We start from the raw sequence: 18,476 nt of genomic DNA, 5'->3' as shown, positions 1-18,476 counted from the left end.
TAGTCTTATTGTTATTTTATTTGTTTTATCCAATTACAAGTGTTAACTGTTAATTAAATAAAATTGAAAAATACAAAACATAACAAAGGGTAAAAATGGAAAGTGAAAATCAAGCTTTTAAAATAAAAAAATGATAAAGGGTAAAAATGGAAAATGAAAATTAGGCTTTTTAACAAAACATTGTCACCATCCTCATTTTTATAAATGATGAGATATAGAGATTATCCAATTAAAAGTGTTAATTGTTAATTAAATAAATTGAAAAAATAAAGAATATAATAAATGGTAAAAATGAAAAGTAAAATATTAGTCTTTTTGACGGAACATTGTCACCATCCTTATTTTTATAAATGGTATATATATATATATATATATATATTAAGAGGGAGTAAGATTGGAAATATGAAATCAGAGAATGAGTAAAATTGAAAATATAAAATCAGCATTTTAAGAGAGGATAGAATTAGAAATATGAAATCAGAGAGGGGTAGAATTGAAAATGTAAAATCAGGGTATTGGACGATGAACGCTCATCCATTTCTGTTTTTATGAATGGGTGAGATAATAATCAAATACAACCATAGGTAGTAAAGTGACCCACCCTAACGACGGGGTGATTGGTATATGGCTGATGGCTCTGGACACCATTGTCACTTATCATGAGAATGAGAAAATACTCAATATTCTACTCTGGTCCTTGTGGAGTAATTTTACCCGATGATGTCATAATACACGACAGAGATGTTCTGTGGGACGTTGTAGGGGGCAGTTTTGTGGGGGGCTGATTTGAACTCTCAATTAGCACAAAGCAAATGGGCCCCATACTGAACAGTTGTAGGTTTGTAGCAGGCTAGCGAGTTAGCGACGATGAATCTTCTCATCCTCCTTTTCAGCTTCAACTGCTCTTGTTCTTGCAGTAGTTCTGCTTCTTGTTTTGGACACAAAATGTAAGTAGAACTGCAATATTGTTGGGAAGAAACTAAGTTTATCCACAAACTATTTCTCTCCCAAAATAAAAAAACTTGTAGATATTCAACTAGCACAATTCTAAGCAAGATATCAACAAAAACAATCACAAGCCAAACAAAGAGAGACACATGATATTTAACGTGGAAAACCCCTCCAATGTGGGTAAAAACCACGGGGCCAAAGAGACCCAACCAAAAATCTCTACTAATAATTTAAGGTAACAATTACAGCAACTCAAACACCACAATATTTCACAAACTTAGAGCAAATACAGATTCTCAAATATATACACGAGAATACCAAAAGTTGTAAAAAGAACAGTAGAAAAACTCACAAACGCGGCTACTGTTCAGGACACAACATGGAGACCTCCACCGTTTAGATCGTAGGTCTGTGAGTTTCGAATAAGCCCACCAAATTTCAATCAAATCGGACCAAAAATAACCCTCGACCAGAATAATTGATGAAGATTGTCGCGAGATTTTTCTTTTCGCGACCAACTACGAATTGCTTCTGTTTGATCTCAAATAAATGGCGATTCAGATTTCCGATCAAAGATCCGACCGTTCAGAATGAGGAAAAATGAAACCTTCACTTATTATCCAAATTTCAGCTCGATCGGAGGGTGAATACAAAAGTTCCGGCCGTTTGATGAACTCTTCACACTGAGAAATTGCACATTCGATCTCTCTGTTTCTCTGCGCGCAAAAAGGTCTAACCTAGTTTTTTTTGTTTTTCTTTTTGAAAACAAAAACAGTGGGCGACGATGAATCTTCTCATCCTCCTTTCAGCTTCAACTTCTTTTGTTCTTGCAGTAGTTCTGCTTCCTGTTTTGGATACAAGATGTAAGTAGAACTGCAATATCACTTATTAACCATCTCCACTGCCACCTGAATCTTCTGTTACTTCTAAAGCTGCTAACGCTTCTGAAACGACCCATTTCTGCTTCTTGGAATTCTTGTGAAGGGTGGACTTTGAAATCATCTATAGTGGCGGATTTGGTTGTCACGAATGCGGTCATCTACACCAGTGATTCCTCTCTCCCATATGCCGAAGCCATGGCTGTTCGAAATGGAAGGATTCTCCGCGTCGGGAATTATTCATCTGTTCAGGTCAGCTTTAATTTCACTTTCACCATCATCGTGATTATAATGGTTATTTTGAATGATGGGTCCTTTTTTGGGTTCCAAATGCATTATGTTTCACGATTTAACTGCGAGTAGTTGAATGCTGGGTCCTTTTTTGTAGTTTGTCAAGGACTGTAAAGATTTTGTTGAATGTCTTATTACTTCTATGTTACTGTAGTCTGTAGTTCTTAATTTCTTATTGCATTTTTAGTTATCCCAAGTTCTGTTTGTTTTGCTTTCAGAAATCTTTTTAACATGGATGTTATTTACACTGATGCCTTCTGAAGTTTCTAATGACTTGTGAGATGTTTTTTTTTTTTTTTTCTGTAATTTCATTAAAGGGGAGAGAATTGAGATATGGATGATTTTCTGTAATTTCATTAAAGAGGAGAGAAATGAGGTGTTTTTTTTTTTTTTTTTTTCTGAAGTTTCTAATGAATCAGAGACTTATTAGTGTCTCCGGAAGAATGAGTATCAAATCAAAAAGGTGACCTCAGGTTGTCAATATGATCCATGGGTACTGAGTGCAACTGTAAAATATCACCCTCATGGTTGCGGAAAGCTCCTTGTACTCTGGAGAGCCCTGGATTCCTCAAAAAGCAACTATCAAAGTTATAACTTGACCACTCAAGGGGAAGGGGGCAGGGCAGGGTCGCTGTATAGAACCATAGGGTCTTAATGATGAGATCACTATCAACCATACCTTCACCACATTCTCAAGCAAGATATAACTAAACTTCTCTTTGGGTGAACCAAATGTGGCACCCTGATAACAACAAAGTCTATCACAGTTTCCGGAATTTTCTCTATACATGAGAGGATTCTAGAATTCCTCTCTTCCAACACCATTCATAACATTGTCACTATCAGGCATCTCCACATAATCCTCCCAGTAATGCTTTTCTTTCAAAAAAATTATAAAAAACTAATCTTGTCATCTTAGCTTCGGAGACAATCTAACTCCAAACAAGGCTATGAAATTGTCTAAAAGATCAATAGATGAGGTAAGGACGCTCTACTAGCTAGGCAAAGATAGCACTTAAGAGATGAAAGGGACCAAAGATCTAAGGTAGGTATACGGTGTTTTGGTTGCATATAAAATGAAGGAACATAAATGATTTCCATGGAAGTTTCCATTTATGGTGTGTGTTTGTACATAAAAGGCCATGGAATATAGACAGTTACCAAAAAAAAAGAGTAATAGTTGCTGATAAAAAAAGAGTTTTAATGCTGTTTTTGTTTTGGGCTCATTTGTAATCTTGTTTTTGTTTTGATGCTGCATCTCACACCTCTGTTTGGGAAGCCTCTATTGTGTATTCTCTATTGATCTTTAATAAAATTTGTATTGTTCATAAAAAATGCCCCTAATCTTCCATCAGACATTTCCTGCAAATTCTAAAACTACATCAGTCATTTTAGTTGTAAGAAAATAACATTCCTTCTGATCTTCTTTAATAGCTCCATTTATGAAAAGAGAGTTTAAGATTCTTAATTATTTATCTTTTATCCTCATGTGACTTTCACACCGAGATGTAATTTTATAATTTGCAGATCTTAACAAAGGTTTTCTTGTGACCTATTCATGTGAATTCAGGATTTAATAGGCCATGGGACTGAAGAGTTGAATCTTCGGGGGAAGGTTGTGGTTCCAGGATTTATTGATTCTCACCTACACCTTATTTGGGGAGGTTTGCAGGTATGAAGGCACCCAATCTCTATGTTGATCATGTTTCAAATATAATTGTCATGCACAGATTTGCCTTATTTTTCCTTTTTCACTTTTCTTGTACAGATTTGCCTTTTCTGACATTCTTTTGTATAACTTGCACTTCTACCAGCAGTTTCTGAAAAAATATAACAAGGATTTTTGATTGGAATCTGGCGAAAGATTGATTAAATATGTCATTAGATACCTATATATGACCTTTGTGAAACCTTAGGAGCATCTTTTTGGCATTAAAGCACTTCTACCAGCAATATTTCATGATGATCCAGTAAAAACACTTGGAGAGAGAACTTACAGTTTCCCCTAAAATTTTGTGTCAGCAGATTGTGAGAAGGATAACAGATGAAGTGGCTTAACTGAAAAGCTTATTGTTTTGTCTTTTAGGCTATGTTTGGTTTGAAGGAAAAAATAGGGAAAGGAAAGGAAAGGAAAGGTAGGGAAACCTTTACAAATCTTGTATAAGTTTTTCTGCATTTCCCTTCCTTTCCCTACTCTTTCCTTCAAACCAAACATAGTGTTAGTGAACAAGTTTTTAAGGTGGTTGCGTTCTCTGTAGAGAGGACTCACACTTTCCCCCAAAATTTTGGTTTTGGGTCAGCAGATTGTGGGAAGGATAACAGCTGAAGTGGCTGAACTGCAAAGCTTATTGCTTTGTCTTTTAGTGAGTAAGTTTTCAAGGAGGTTGTGGGCTCCTTGGTGGCTGAAGTTGAAGTTGGATAGATTATTATACCATTAAAAGTTTTATTCTGTAATTATTTTATTGACCAAAATACAAAGCAAAAAGTCATTCAGGTCAGCAATTTCAGCTGTTATCAAACATCCCCTAAGGGAGACTAAATGATAATTATAGAAATTCCTTTATATAACTATGATCTAACAGATACATAATATACACCATAATAGTATAGGGTATCTCTTGTTCCTTTCATAGCCCCCATCAAATTAAATTGGCAAGGCCAACTGGCCGACATCAATTTGTCAACCAGGAATGCATACCTTCCATTCCATGTATCATTGCTTTGATGAAAATGCATGCAAGTTGTAGATTAGAGGGCACATGGGGAAGGGTGATGAGTCGGGCAAGGCATTGGTTACAAATGAGGTGACAATCTACTTCAATGTGCTTTGTATGCATGGAATACTGGATTGAATGCAACGTGGATAGTATTTGTCTTGTTTGCATAAAGAGGCGTAGGCCATAGCTAGATAATACTGCAGAAAACAATATAACATGATATTTTGCTTCTTCTGCAGATTTAAATACAACAAGTTGCTTTTTACACTTCCAAGAGATGAAAAATATCTCATCAGGCTTTGTTTGTTTGCAATGCAAATCTGAACCTGGGTCAGTTTTGCATCTGTCTGTTTGTAATTATGATTTGCACCCTGAACCTGGGTAAAAGCAGTGCGATGAAACATTAAAACAGTGACACTGAGTTCCAGCACATCCATTTCCCATGAATACGCTCACTACCCCTTCCTATATCCCAATGCAAAAAGACCTCATAACAGTATACCATGCTGCGACTCCCTAGCGTAGTCCCTTCATACAGTTTGAACCCAGCGATTATCTTGCAGCGTGGCGCGATGCTCTGATCTCACATCACAGGATCACCATGGTCATGTGATGTGATTCATTTCTTTCCCATCACAAGCTTGTCACTCGGCCTTACACCTGCACGTTAACCTTATATCCTATGCCACATAGCCTTACCCACCACTTAAGGCATTTTTCAGAGTAACTTCTCCTGTTATGCATATGGTCAAGCTTCTAGAAGGGAAGTAGCTACACTCGTGTTCAAATGTGGGCTTTGGGAGAAGAGGGATCTTCAGTGCTGGCATAACCACATGGACATGTGGAGAAACCCCAATCCACCTACCACTTTTAGATCCAACAAACTCATGACTGCCTTCCCAAAGTGGGAAAGTTTCCCTCCTTTACTGAGGCAGCTCTATAAATAAGGGATCTCCGAGGATCCCCATACAACATTCTTTCCTAAATCCTTGTTTAAGATCTACTATTCTGAAACCTCAACCTCTTCTCACCCTTGTTCTTGGCCTCACAAAGAATGCTGCCATCGCCATCTACCATCTTTCATGCAGACATGACACCCCCGGTTGGGTTTAGTGAAACCTAGTTTTGGGTGATTGAAGAAAAGTTTATTTTTTGATCAGTGGTGATTGAAGACAAGTTCCTTGCTTGAAATAGCAAATGTAGCCTAGTAAAACCTTAATTTGATTTTAGAATAATAAAAAAAACTTAATTTGATTTTCATTTGCATCCGTTCACTCAATGGAGGAGAAGCCAAATATCCCACAGATTTCTGATTTGGACATGGGGGCCCTGTGGAGACTTTGCTAAGGGCAGTGACCATTGTGAAGTTGGATGGAACCAATTATTTATCTTTGTCTCAATCAATTAAAATACATGTATGTTGTAGAGGGAAATGTGGGTACATTACCGAGAGCAAGAAGAAATCGGTGGAGGATGATTATGCCCATGAAAGGTGGATGCAGGAAAATTACATAGTAGTGGGCTGGTTAGTGAACTCTATGCAATTACATATTAGTCAGCACTACTTGTGAAAGGAAATTGCAAAATAAGTGTGGGATAGTGTCACGGAGACCTATTCCCAAAAGCTTAATGTTGCCTGGGCCTATAAATTGAAGAATGATGTGGATAATCTAAGACAGGGGGAGAAACCCTTAGCCGTTTACTTCTCCATGCTGAAATCTCTTTGGTAGGAGATTGATTTGATGGAGGTTGTTGTTTGGGGTTGTACAAAGGATGTAGAAACACATAGGAAGTTGGTGGAGAGAAACTAGGTCTTTGAGTTCCTCACCAGACTCAACCTGGAGCATGATATTGTGAGGCAGAATGTTTTAGGTAAGTATGAGGTGATTTTGTCTTAAGCTTATTCTATGGTGTGTAGTGAGGATAATAGAAGACATGTTTAGTCTATAGAGTCACAGGTTGATCACCATGCTAATGTCAGGATGAAGCTGAAGGTCAACACTGGGAAGAAAGATGTTATCTGTGAGTACTGCAAGAAGCCTAAACACATTAAAGACACCTGTTGGAAGCTGCACCCAAAGCTCATTCCTGCTAGACTCAAGAAAGAAAACAGTGGAAAAAGGTTTGAGAATGGAAAAGGTTGAAATGCAAATGTAGCCACCTCCTCATAGAGTGAATAGGGGCAGAATGGTGAGAAGTTAGTGAGAGAGAAAGTTGCAGCTGCTAAGGCTGAGAATGAGAAGTATGGCCGAATAATCAGTCACTTGGAGTATACTGCTACAACACCTACTTCGTCAGAGGCTATTCCTTCCTCGACATATGCACACTTAGGTATTTGTGCCACTGCAAATCATGCTTCTATCTTAGGTACTCATAAAATCCCTTGGATAATTGATTATGGTGCCTCTGACCACATGACTAGTGTTTCACACTTGTTCACCTCTTACTAACTCTTTTTTGGCCGAGACAAAATATCCCTTTCTAATGGCTCTCTTGCCCATATCATAAGAAAGGGAGACATCAAGACATCACATGCCCTGATCTTATCATCTGTTCTTCACGTGCCTAAACTTAATACCAATTTTCTTTTAGATAGTAATTTAACTAAATCCTTGAATTGCAGTGTGACCTTTTGTTCTTCATATTGTGTTTTTTAGGACATGGAATCTCAGAAGGTGATTGGGAGTGGCCATGAGGCAATGGGGTATATCTGTTAGATATGCTTGAGTAGAGCCAAGTACAACCTCAGAGAACTACTTTTGTTTCAAAGTCTATTAGTTGTGTCATGTTATGCTAGTATTGTTTGGGTCATTTATCATTTTTTTCATTGAGTCAATTGTTTCCAGAATTATTTAAAGGAATATGATTGTCAAGTCTACATTGTGAGTCTTGTGAGTTCTCAAAGCATTGTAAGAACACTTATCGTGCAAGCAATAAAAGATCAACTATTCCTTTTAATATTGTTCAATTTAATGTGTGGGGGCCTTACCATTTACCTTGTATGGGTGGCTATAAATATTTCATCATGTTTTTTGATGATTTTTCATGATATATTTGGATCTACCTTATGCGCTCTCGTGTTGAAGTGCCTAAACTTGTGCAATAATTCCATAAATATATCCTCACTCAGTTTGATACCCGCATCAAAATATTTTGATCAGACAATGCTAAGGAATATTTTGAGAAGGACATTACCTTCCATCTTGAAAAGTTTGGGGTTGTTCATCAGAGTTCTTGTGTCTGTACTCCACAACAAAATGGAGTAGCAGAGAAGAAAAATAGATATATTGTGGAAGTTGCAAGTATTCTTTTTGCTATCCTTGTTCCTGTGAAATTTTGGGGTAATGCAGTTTTAATAGCCACTTATCTTATTAACCCTATGCCTTCTCGAGTCTTAGGGTTAAAGTCTCCTTTTGGTGTCTTCTTTCTTAGTGTTGAGGTCTTCTCCATTCCTCAGCATGCATGCCTTTGGTTGCACTTGCTATGTCCACATTCTCAGTTCCAAGAGACATAAGTTTGAACCCAAGGCTTGGAAGTGTATCTTCCTTGGTCATGCCTCCACACAAAATGGGTACTGCTGTTTTGATCCCATTAGTGGCTCCCGATTTGTTTCCATGGATGTCACCTTTGTAGAGTCAAATCCCTTTTATAGTCATCCTTTTGAGGGGGAGAGCCCTCCTGAGCTGTTTTCTTCGTCCCTTCCTTTGCCAGCTCCGGTTGAATCTTGTGTTGAGCCTTCTATAGTTACTCCCATTCCCGTGGAGGGTTCCTCTCCTTCTACATCTCCTATTCCTATTCCACCTCCTCCTCCTGCTAGTCATCTTGTTTTTATCACTTGTCCAATTCTCTAGAGGTGGTACCAGCGACAAAGACTAAAGCAGACACAAGTTGTTCTCACATCTCTAGTTGAGTTTCAGGAACTCCCAATCACTGAAGAGAGGACAGGTTTGATATCTTTATGACCAACACCCCCATTTCTAGACCTTGACCTTCCCATTGCTGTGAGAAAAGGTAAGCAGAAATGTACAACTCATTGTATTTCCAAACATCTTTCTTATAGCCTGATGTCCCTATCCTACTATTCCTTTCTAGACTCCATTTCTTCTCAACCCATCGTAAAGTCATTGATCGAATCCCTAGCCAAATCAGAATGGAGAGATGCTATGAGGGTTCAAATAAAAGCACTTTATAAAAATAATACCTGGGACATTGTTGATTTGCCATATGGAAGGAACCTTTTGCGTGTAAATGGGTTTATATTATCAAGTATCATGCTGATGGGTCGATTGAGAGATATTAGGCACGTCTTGTTGCTAAGGGATATACCTAGATGTATGGGATAAATTACACTGAGACTTTTTCTCCAGTTTCTAAAATGACTTTATCACTTTTATGTTAAGAATGCATTCTTGAATGGTGATCTCACTAAAGAAGTATATATGTCTCCCCCCTTGGTATGTATGGTAAGGAGATGCAAGGCAAGGTGTGCAAATTGAAGGAGTCACTTTATTGTTTGAAGCAATCTCCATGTGCTTGGTTTGACAGATTTAGGGCTGCTCTTATTCAGTTCATAGTTTTCAAGGTGCCAAGGCGAGGCTAGGCGACTGGGGGGCGCCTAGTCACCTAGTCGCCTAGGCGATGGATTTTTTTTTTGTTAAAAAATAGATCATAGGGTAGTTCCCTAGGTACCATAACCATATTTCTTTAATAATTATTCATGGTTTTCATAAGAAAAGTATAGAAAATCAACATATTCATGAGGAGAAAAGGAAGAAGGAAAATAAAATTCAAAAAATATAGGGGCTGAACCCTTATTTTTGTTATAGGAAAAGAAGAAAATAAAAAGTATTGGTAGAAGAAGAAGAAGAAGAAGAAGAAGAAGAAGAAGTGGTAGAAGAACATATGGAAGAGGAAAATGTGCTGATTAGATAAAATTTTTAGTTCTTCCTTACTTATTGGTTCAGGTTTTTAAGTCTTTGAGGGTTCAATACAGCATTTAGCAATGTTTGTGTTGATTAAACCCTAATAAATAAGAAAATAATAAAAAGAAATTAGTATATAAACACATAAAATGATTATTTTAGTTTAATAATGTCTATTTTATAATTATAATCTCAAAAAAGAATGAACAAAAAAGTATTTTATAGTAGGAAGTAGAACAATGTTAGGCGATTGGGCGAGGTGAGCCTCAAAGGGCGCCTTGTCACCTAGGCGTCGCCTTGACAACTATGGTTCAGTTTAAATACACTTAGACTCAATCGGATCATACCCTCTTTGTTATGAGGAGAAATACTTTGGTCACATTTCTTATTATTTATGTTAATGATATTGTTGTTACTAGTAGTGATACACAAGAAATCAATGATCTCAAGAAGTTCCTTAACTTTGAATTTTTGGATCTTCTTATTGAGATTGGGAAACTTGGTGCTAAACCTGCCTCCATCTCTATTGTTGTGAATCCTAAACTCTCAGCTGGTGACAGGGAGTGTTTTAGAGATTGTTGGGGAAGCTGCTTCTTTATATTTGTATGACTTGTCTGGACATTTCATATGCTGTTAGTGTAATAAATGCATGCTCCCAGAGATACACATATGGCTGTGGCAGAAAGGGTACTATGCCTTCCCTTCATTGCATCAAAAGAGTGGTTTGCAGATTTCCTAACCAAGGGAGTTCTAAAGTTAAAGCTTCAACATTATGTAAGCAAGCTAGGCATGATTGACATCTATGCATGCTCAACTTGAAGGGGGATGTAGTGAGAATGGGCTTAATGGGCCTTAATGGTTTTATTTCTTTTAAAGTTATGTTTAAGTTTATGTTCTTTTAGTTATGGGCCTCTTTTTGTTTATTTTATTAGTTCTTTAAGTGTTGGCCTCCCTATTAAGGGCATCTAAGGAATTGTACTGAGTTTTATTTTAGAAATAAAAGACATCTTGAGGGGACTAGAGAAGGGATCAAAACATCTTCTCCTCTCTTGCTTCCTCTTCTTCTTCCACAAGCTTTTGCTAAAACCTTCCGTTCTTCTTTCTTTCTTTTTCTTTTTCTATATTTTTTGATTCACTACAGGTGTGTTTCACAATTCATAGACTGTACCCAATCGGTTACCTTCTACTCTAGCAATGGTGCTTGTATGATGGCCAATTTGGCAGCCCATAGGAACACCTTAGCAAGTTCAATGACTCTCTAGGTCCATTCGCGCTAGATGGGGACCTCAAGTTACGCGAGTTCTCCAAATCGCTTACTAGGCTGACTTACTCTTGGTTCATTAATTTGATAGCAAGTAGCATTGACACCTAGGAGAGTAGGAGGAGCTAGCAGAGAAGTTTGTCACCAAGTGGTTCACCTTGGAACGACGAGTGACGATGGTCGATCTAAGGAATACTGTGCAGAGATTTGAAGAAGAATTTCTTGATTATGTATTGCAATTTTGAAGGGCTACCTATGCCTACATGATGAGCATGTAACAGAGAGACTTGGTTGAGCAGTGCATCAAAGGGTGCAACCATAGTATTGCATGACTATTGAAAACCATGAGCTCCCCAGAACAAATGTCATGAATACTCAAGGATTATCTTTTGACGGAACCCAAGAAAGTCATTAAATATGGATTCAATTTCCTCATCCATTAACCCCCTAAGAAAGCCAAAGTCCTAATTCAGAGCCAAAGGGGTTCCCAAAGGTTAGAGAAAGTTTGAAAGAATCTTTTTCTTATACAAAGAGATAGAGAAAAGCAAAGGGAAAAGGTCCTTTAGAGGGATATCTCCAACCCAAATACCCTTCCAAAACCAGACAAAGTTTCTAGAACAAATGTCATACCCGACATACTTGAGAAATTGAGAAAGAACATTGTGGATGGTTTTCCAAGGTGTTCCCAAAGTAGCCCGCCTTGATATACCAACATCCCACCCGTTCTCTTAACTGCCATGAATACTTCCCACCACTTTCAGCTTGATATTATAAATGCTTTTCTTCATGGTGACTTCCAAGAAGAAGCATATATAGATCAATCTCCTGGATATGTTTCTCAAGGGGAGGTAGGGAAGGTATGTAAACTAAGGAAGTCTATTTATTGGTTGAAGCAATCACCATGAGTTTGGTTTGGTTGATTGAGCAGCATGGTGCAATATTATGGTCTACATCAATTTGGTGTTGACAACTCAGCTTTCAGTAGAGACACGTCTTTTGAGAAGATCATTTTGGCTGTTTATGTTGATGATATAGTTATTATAGAGTGACACAAAGGGAATTGGTGAGTTAAAACAATTTCTACAACACTTTCAAGCCAAAGATTTATGGTCTTTAAAGTATTTCTTGGGAATCGAAGTAGCAAGATCCAAATGGGAATTTCTATGTCACAGTGAAAATATTTTCTTGACTTGTTGGGTGAAACAGGGTTGTTAGGAGCCAAGCCAGTTGAGACTGTCATGGTCCTAATGTGAAGATGGATGATAGTCAAAGGGAGCCATTGACTGACCCTGGAAGACACAAGTGACTGGTGGAAAAACTAATCTATCTCACCATTACCTGATTTGACATTTCTTTCAATGTTGGAGTGTTAAGTCAGTTTATGAAGAACCCTGGGATTATTCACTTGGATGGTGCTATTAGGGTGTTGAGGTATCTCAAAGGTGCTCTAGGCCATGGGCTGTTATCTAAGAAAGGGGGAGAGTTGGTGTTGGAAGGATATTTAGGTGTAGATTGGGCAGGATCCGCATTGGATAGGAGATCTACCATAGGTAATTGCACTTTCCTAGGTAGGAATTTGATCACTTTGAAAAGTAAAAATCAAAGTGTGGTTGCCAGAAGTAGTGCTGAGGTTGAGTACAAGGCAATGGCTCTCTTCCAGGAGATTGGAGTGCCTATGTATAAGCCCATAAAGTTATTCTGTGACAATCAAGTTGCTACACGTATTGATTCCAACCCATTTTTCATGGAAGGACTAAACAGAGAGGTTGATTTCCATTTTGTAAGAGAGTGATGCACGTGGTGAGGCTATTATCCCATATGTTAGGTCAGAGGATTAGTTAGCCAATCTCTTCACCAAAATTCTTAAGCTGCTCAAGGATGGTACATTTGTAACAAGCTGGAACTTTATGATATTTATATTTATTTTCCAGCTTGAGGGGAGTGTTAGAATTATATGTGATGGAACAGTAATGTCTTTATTTTACTTGATCAGGGGAAGAGTTGTAATTTTACCAGTTCTTATATAATAACACAAGTTGGGTGGAACATAGAGGTATTATCTTTTGATGGAACCCAATTCTTTCTTCTCTTCTTCTTCTTCTTCTTCTTCTTCTCATTATTTCTGATCTCTTTTATTTTTCCTTTTGTATTTAGATTGGTTTCAGGTTGTTCTCAAGAAAGATAGACGTTGGCAAGGGACCTAGTTATCAGCTTCAGTTGGATCAAGAGATCAGCTAGTGTGTTCCCTGATGCAATGACAAAAGAGGTGGTTGGGAGAGGATATTTGTAACACAAATTGTATGACATAAGGGTTACGAAGGAAATTAAGAATAGGTGATGATGGTCAGCCTAATTTGGGGGATGCAATAGCATCTCTGTATATAGTAGCCATTCTTTTCTAATCTATGAAGTATCTATTAACAATAAAAAAAACTTAATTATAATGTTTTATTCCCTTGTCTTCATTACATATATTCAGTCACCAGTTAGACAGGATTTAATTAGAATATTAGAGATCTGCCTTTCTTTGTTAATTTATTCTACATTTTCTTTGATTTTATTTCTCATCCTGCATAATTTTTATTCTACTATTATTTGCACCTATTTCCTTTTTCTTTTGAAAAAGAGATGTGCACTGATTGGGTATAGGTTTGACTTTAATATCAGATGGCTCAAGTAGATCTCCATGGTGTGAATAAGAAAGATGAATTTATAAAAAAAATCAAAGAAGCTGTGAGAGGTAAGTTACTAAATTTCTATGATTTATTTGTCATTACTCCATGGACAACAATAAGAAGATAAATGTATTCCTGTGTGTGATGTTTTCTAGAAGAAAGTGTTTATACCTTTAAGTAGATCTTAAAAATAAAGAAAAAGGAAGTAAAAGGTTATCCGTATGGAAATTAGATAGTAGATCTTTGTTACAATTCTTGACATTCGACATCCTTAATTAAGTTTTGCTTATCTCTTGTATGTTCCTAAACATTAAATATTATCTTAGTACTTTATACCAAGTCCATGTTCATATTTTTTTTCCTATCTATTTTAGAAATTAGAATATAAGCTTGATCCAAGTCACTTTTCATTATTGTTCTATATGTGTTATTCTATATACATGGAAAAACAATCATGCTCTACTTTGCTCCATTAGAGCTGAGTAGATTGAAAATTGTAGTTGTTGTAATAGCTAATATTATAGCTACATGGGTGTTATTTTTGATTTACATTACCCTACCCAAAGCGACTTCAACCTGAACCTGACCTGATTAAATAAAGAGGAAATATTGAACCCATCCTGATCCATTCCATCTATAGTACACCTATACTCAACAAAACTATATGCATAGATATTTCAATGCCGCAATGCCAATTGGGTCAGTTTCAGCATTGGCCCACCCAACCTAATCCCTACCTGAAACCCAATCAAGATGACCTGACCCTAACCTGACAGGGTTGGGTTAGTGCGGATTTGCCATTTAATCCAACCCATTGACATCCCTATGTATGGCCCAATTATGAGGTCTGGTTTGTCTCCTACAATCCAGATTATCATGTATGATAGGACTCTTAAAGTTCAAGATGATCTCTCCTCTGCCTCAATTAAACCTTCCCAGAGGTCACTGATCATTTTGAGCATCCCTAGTATCCAGAGATTAAACAACAATTTAAAGTATGTATCATTATTGGTTTTTGGGATCCTGTAAAGATATTCCCATTGGATGCTAGGCACAATTTTGTAATTAGAATGTTCCACTCCATCTGCACTACTCATGTGCCCCTGCCTCAAAGGGTTTTAGACAAGTATTCCCAATGATTTTTAAGTCTTCTTTGGCCGCAGTCTCCACAGTCACCCATTCTTCCTAATTTTCCTGGAATACCATGGTTTCCTCCCATCTCTCGTTACACTCTGTTATGTACTTATGATTACTGCTTCTAATGGGAAGGCCATCATCATCCATCCATGATAACTCTAACAACCTGATGTGTTGTGCATGGACAATAAGTCTTTCTTCCTCTCCACTGTATTGGCTCCTGTCTCCTTTCTAGTAGCAGTTCCTGGAAAGAGCTTGAGAATGGAGACTGCCCCCATGATCATCTGCCCTCTAGAATGCATACAATCTGTTTTATGTTGGGGGCAAAAAAACTGTCAGCATAACGAATATTCTTGTTATTCTCTTTCCTTTCTATTTCAAATCTCTTCATCTCGCAGTTTGCCCTTTCTTCTATGGCTTGCTCATGTTTGTGTAACTTGAATAAATCAGAACTTCTGCTGTGTGATCTGAGAAGAGAACACAGGTTCAAAGAAGAGAGAGAGAGAGAGAAGAGAAAAGAAAGAAGGGTTCGGTGGTTGATGTCTACCGCCCGATACTCTTTATTATTTATAGCCTTTGATTCCTTACAAGAATAGGAGAGAAACACATAAAGTCTTAGTCCTAGTAAAACAAAACATAATATGGATAAACATAATAAGGCCAGCCGGCCCAATCTTAAAAGAAAATAAAAATAATTAGGAAATAAAAATAATTAGGTGTGGGAATGGAGCCATACACACTAGAGCCTGAGTGTGGGTATGGAACCCCACACTCGTGACTTAGTAATTATTTCTTCACTCCCCCTCAAGTTGGGAGTAGATATTTGTCATGCCCAACTTGTGTAAATCTGTCTCTAATTTGATTTTTGTGACTACTTTGGTGAAGAGATCAGCTAACTGCATGTCTAAGGCAATATAAGGAAGGCATACTTCTTAAGATGCAACTCGCTCTCGGATAAAATGTCTATCAACCTCGATAAGTTTAGTCCTGTCATGTTGTATTGGGTTGTGAGCAATATTAGTTGCAGCTTGATTATCACAATACAACATCAGAGGCTTCTCATAATCAATCTCCAACTCATTAAGCAAGGATTTCAACCATTACACTTCTGTAACACCATTGGCCATGAATCTGTATTTTGCTTCTGCATTGGAGCAAGCAACAACATTCTATTTCTTGCTTCTCCAGGAAACAATATTTCCCCCCACAAATGCACAATATCCAGAGTTGGACCTCCTGTCATCAACACATCCAGCCCAATCCGCATCTGTATACACTTCTAGTTTCATATGACCATTATTCTTGAAGATTATACCTCTCCTTGGACATCTCTTTAAGTAGGCAAGAATCCTTTCTATTGCAAGCAGGTGGGTGGTCCTAGGAGAATGCATGTATTGACTGACAACACTAACAACACAAGAAATATCTGGCCGAGTTAGGCAGAGGTAAAGAAGTTTCCCAACCAGCCTTTGGTACATAGCCCTGTCCTTAAGGAGTTCTCCACTTTCTGCACTTATCTTATGGTTAGACTTGTTAGCGTAGGGGTATTTCTGTCTTTATACCTAGATTAATGTTGCTGATCTATAATGTTGTGTTGGAATCAGTGCTCCTCACTTAAATAAGGGCACATATGTTATTTCAATTATTTTTAATAATATAAGTACTGTCTAGCCGACTGGGAGAAGGTTATGTTGAGACTTCCAGTTCGAACCAGATTTTCTCCCTTCTCTCTTTCTCTCTTTCTTCCACCTTTCAACTTCTTTCTACATAACCAATCTCAGACAGATAGAATTCCAAGGCAGGCCGAATCATAACATGGTATCAGAGCACCTTGAATCTGCCTAGATTTCTGTCTGCCTAGATATCTATTCTCTGCGCACCCTATCTAGGGTTTCTCTCTTTTTTTTTTTTTTTTTTTTTTTTTTTTTTTTTTTCTGCATTCGACTGGAGATAAAGGAAAGGGCTGAAAAGGAGTGATCGCCCTCTTCCCTTGGAGGTTTTCATGCCTCCAGTCAGGTCGTGTGTGGTCGGTTGCTGTGGTTTCTAAGATCGCCCTCCCCTAATCGATGAAGAATAGAGGGCCGATCTGTGTGGTGCAGTGGCTGTCTTGTGTAGGACTGATTTCCTGCTCGTGGGGTTGTTACTTCAGTGATAAGGTAAGAGATTTTAGTGCATGATATCTGTTATGGATCAAATAGGAAGTGTGTTTCAGACCATATGCTAGGGTTTCAGACAGTAGTGTTCTAGGGTTTATGCTGGTTTTTGTGTATTTCGAAGGAAGAGTTATGATCATATAGTGGTGATATTTCAGGTAGTCATAGGAGTAGGGTTTGTGGTGTAAAGAGCACACTTTTCAGCAACAACAAGTGCTGAAATCAGTGTGACAGGTGTGATCTAGTTGTGTGCAGTGTGCAGAATTCAATGGTAATAGAATTCAGCAAGTGTGCAGAATCGGTGATAACAGAATGAGAGATAACAATGATTGTAAACCTAATGTGATGGTGCCTACAGACTACTTGAATGTTCAGATGACCTCCATTAAACTAAATGGAGAGAATTATGTGCCTTGGGCTAAATCCGTCGAAGTCTTTCTGAAGGCAAAGAAGAAGGTAAAACACATAAGAGAGGAGAAACCCCCCACTGACTCTCACGAGTATGAAGACTGGGAGCAAGAGGATGCTCAGATCATCACATGGTTGTGGAATAGTATGGAACCCATGATTAGTGTAAACTTCATGTTTCTGGACACTGCCAAAGATGTGTGGGACCATGCGAAGAAATTGTATTCGGGTCAGGACAATACAACTAGAGTGTATCAGCTGTATCAAGAGTACTTTAACCTGCAACAGGGCAATCAAAGTCTTGAGGAGTACTATGCCAACATGAGAAACATACGTAATAAGTTGAATGTCTATCACCCTCTCACTTCTGATGTCAAGATTCAGCAACAACAGAGAGAACAACTTGATGTGACTAGATTTTTGGTGGGACTGAAGTCTGAATATGAACCAGTACGGGCTCAGATATTAGGAGGATCAGCTCTCCCCTCCTTAGAAGAGGTATTTGCTCGACTCCGGAGGATTTTTATCGAATCTATTGAGAACTCTAATATCTCAGGTAGATCTGCCTTTGCTGTATCGAGAGGCCATGGTGCTAGAGGTGGAGCTAGGGGAGCTTAGTCTGGCCGTGGTGGTGGTAGTGGTTCTGTGTATGGCCGAAGTGGCAATGGTGGGCCTACTTATAATCGTGGTGGTGGTCGTACTGGGGGTAGAGATTCAGGGGGAGCCTGTGGTAGAGGACGTGGCTCAAGCCCGAGGAAGTGCACTCATTGTGGTATGGATGGACATACCATTAACTATTGTTATGATCTACATGGTCCACCCTCAACTTGGGCCAATCATGCCGTGACCAGTGACTCAAATTCCAGCTTTAGACAGGAGAATCATTCATCTGATCAGATACCTCCTACATCCACAGATGGTCCCGTGATGGAGATGGTGAGTGTTCCCCGTGATGAATATGAGAGGTTTATCCAATCACAGCAGAACACGGTGACTTTCGCTCACTCAGATATGGCTTGTCTGACATCCACACCCAATCCCTGGATCATTGACTATGGAGCCTCCGATCACATAACTAGAATT

At 38.2% G+C, this 18,476-nt stretch overlaps 1 protein-coding gene across 24 annotated transcripts in view; it reads left to right on the top strand.

The window, feature by feature from the left end:
* The first annotated feature begins 1,287 nt into the window (after nt 1-1,287).
* Nucleotides 1,288-18,476, top strand: part of LAF3 (Amidohydrolase family) — a 115,788-nt gene continuing 98,599 nt past the window's right edge. For 4 of the 24 annotated variants that reach the window (XM_088899182.1, XM_088899185.1, XM_088899192.1 and 1 more), the window contains exons 1-4: nt 1,315-1,814; nt 1,936-2,081; nt 3,691-3,792; nt 13,688-13,760. In XM_088899182.1, coding sequence (XP_088755308.1) covers nt 1,736-1,814; nt 1,936-2,081; nt 3,691-3,792; nt 13,688-13,760 — 400 coding nt within the window. In that variant the 5' untranslated portion in view covers nt 1,315-1,735. Of the gene's footprint in view, nt 1,815-1,935; nt 2,082-3,690; nt 3,793-13,174; nt 13,355-13,687; nt 13,761-18,476 lie in introns of those variants that run through there. The other 20 variants (XR_016083018.1, XR_016083017.1, XM_088899189.1 and 17 more) reach the window with 14 other exon arrangements.

The sequence above is a fragment of the Nelumbo nucifera genome, chromosome 2 (genome assembly GCF_055504915.1).
Source record: "Nelumbo nucifera cultivar China Antique chromosome 2, China Antique-T2T, whole genome shotgun sequence".
NCBI classification, from domain to species: domain Eukaryota; kingdom Viridiplantae; phylum Streptophyta; class Magnoliopsida; order Proteales; family Nelumbonaceae; genus Nelumbo; species Nelumbo nucifera.
Note: the sequence above shows the minus strand (reverse complement) of the source record. Positions and strands in the feature narration are given on the sequence as shown.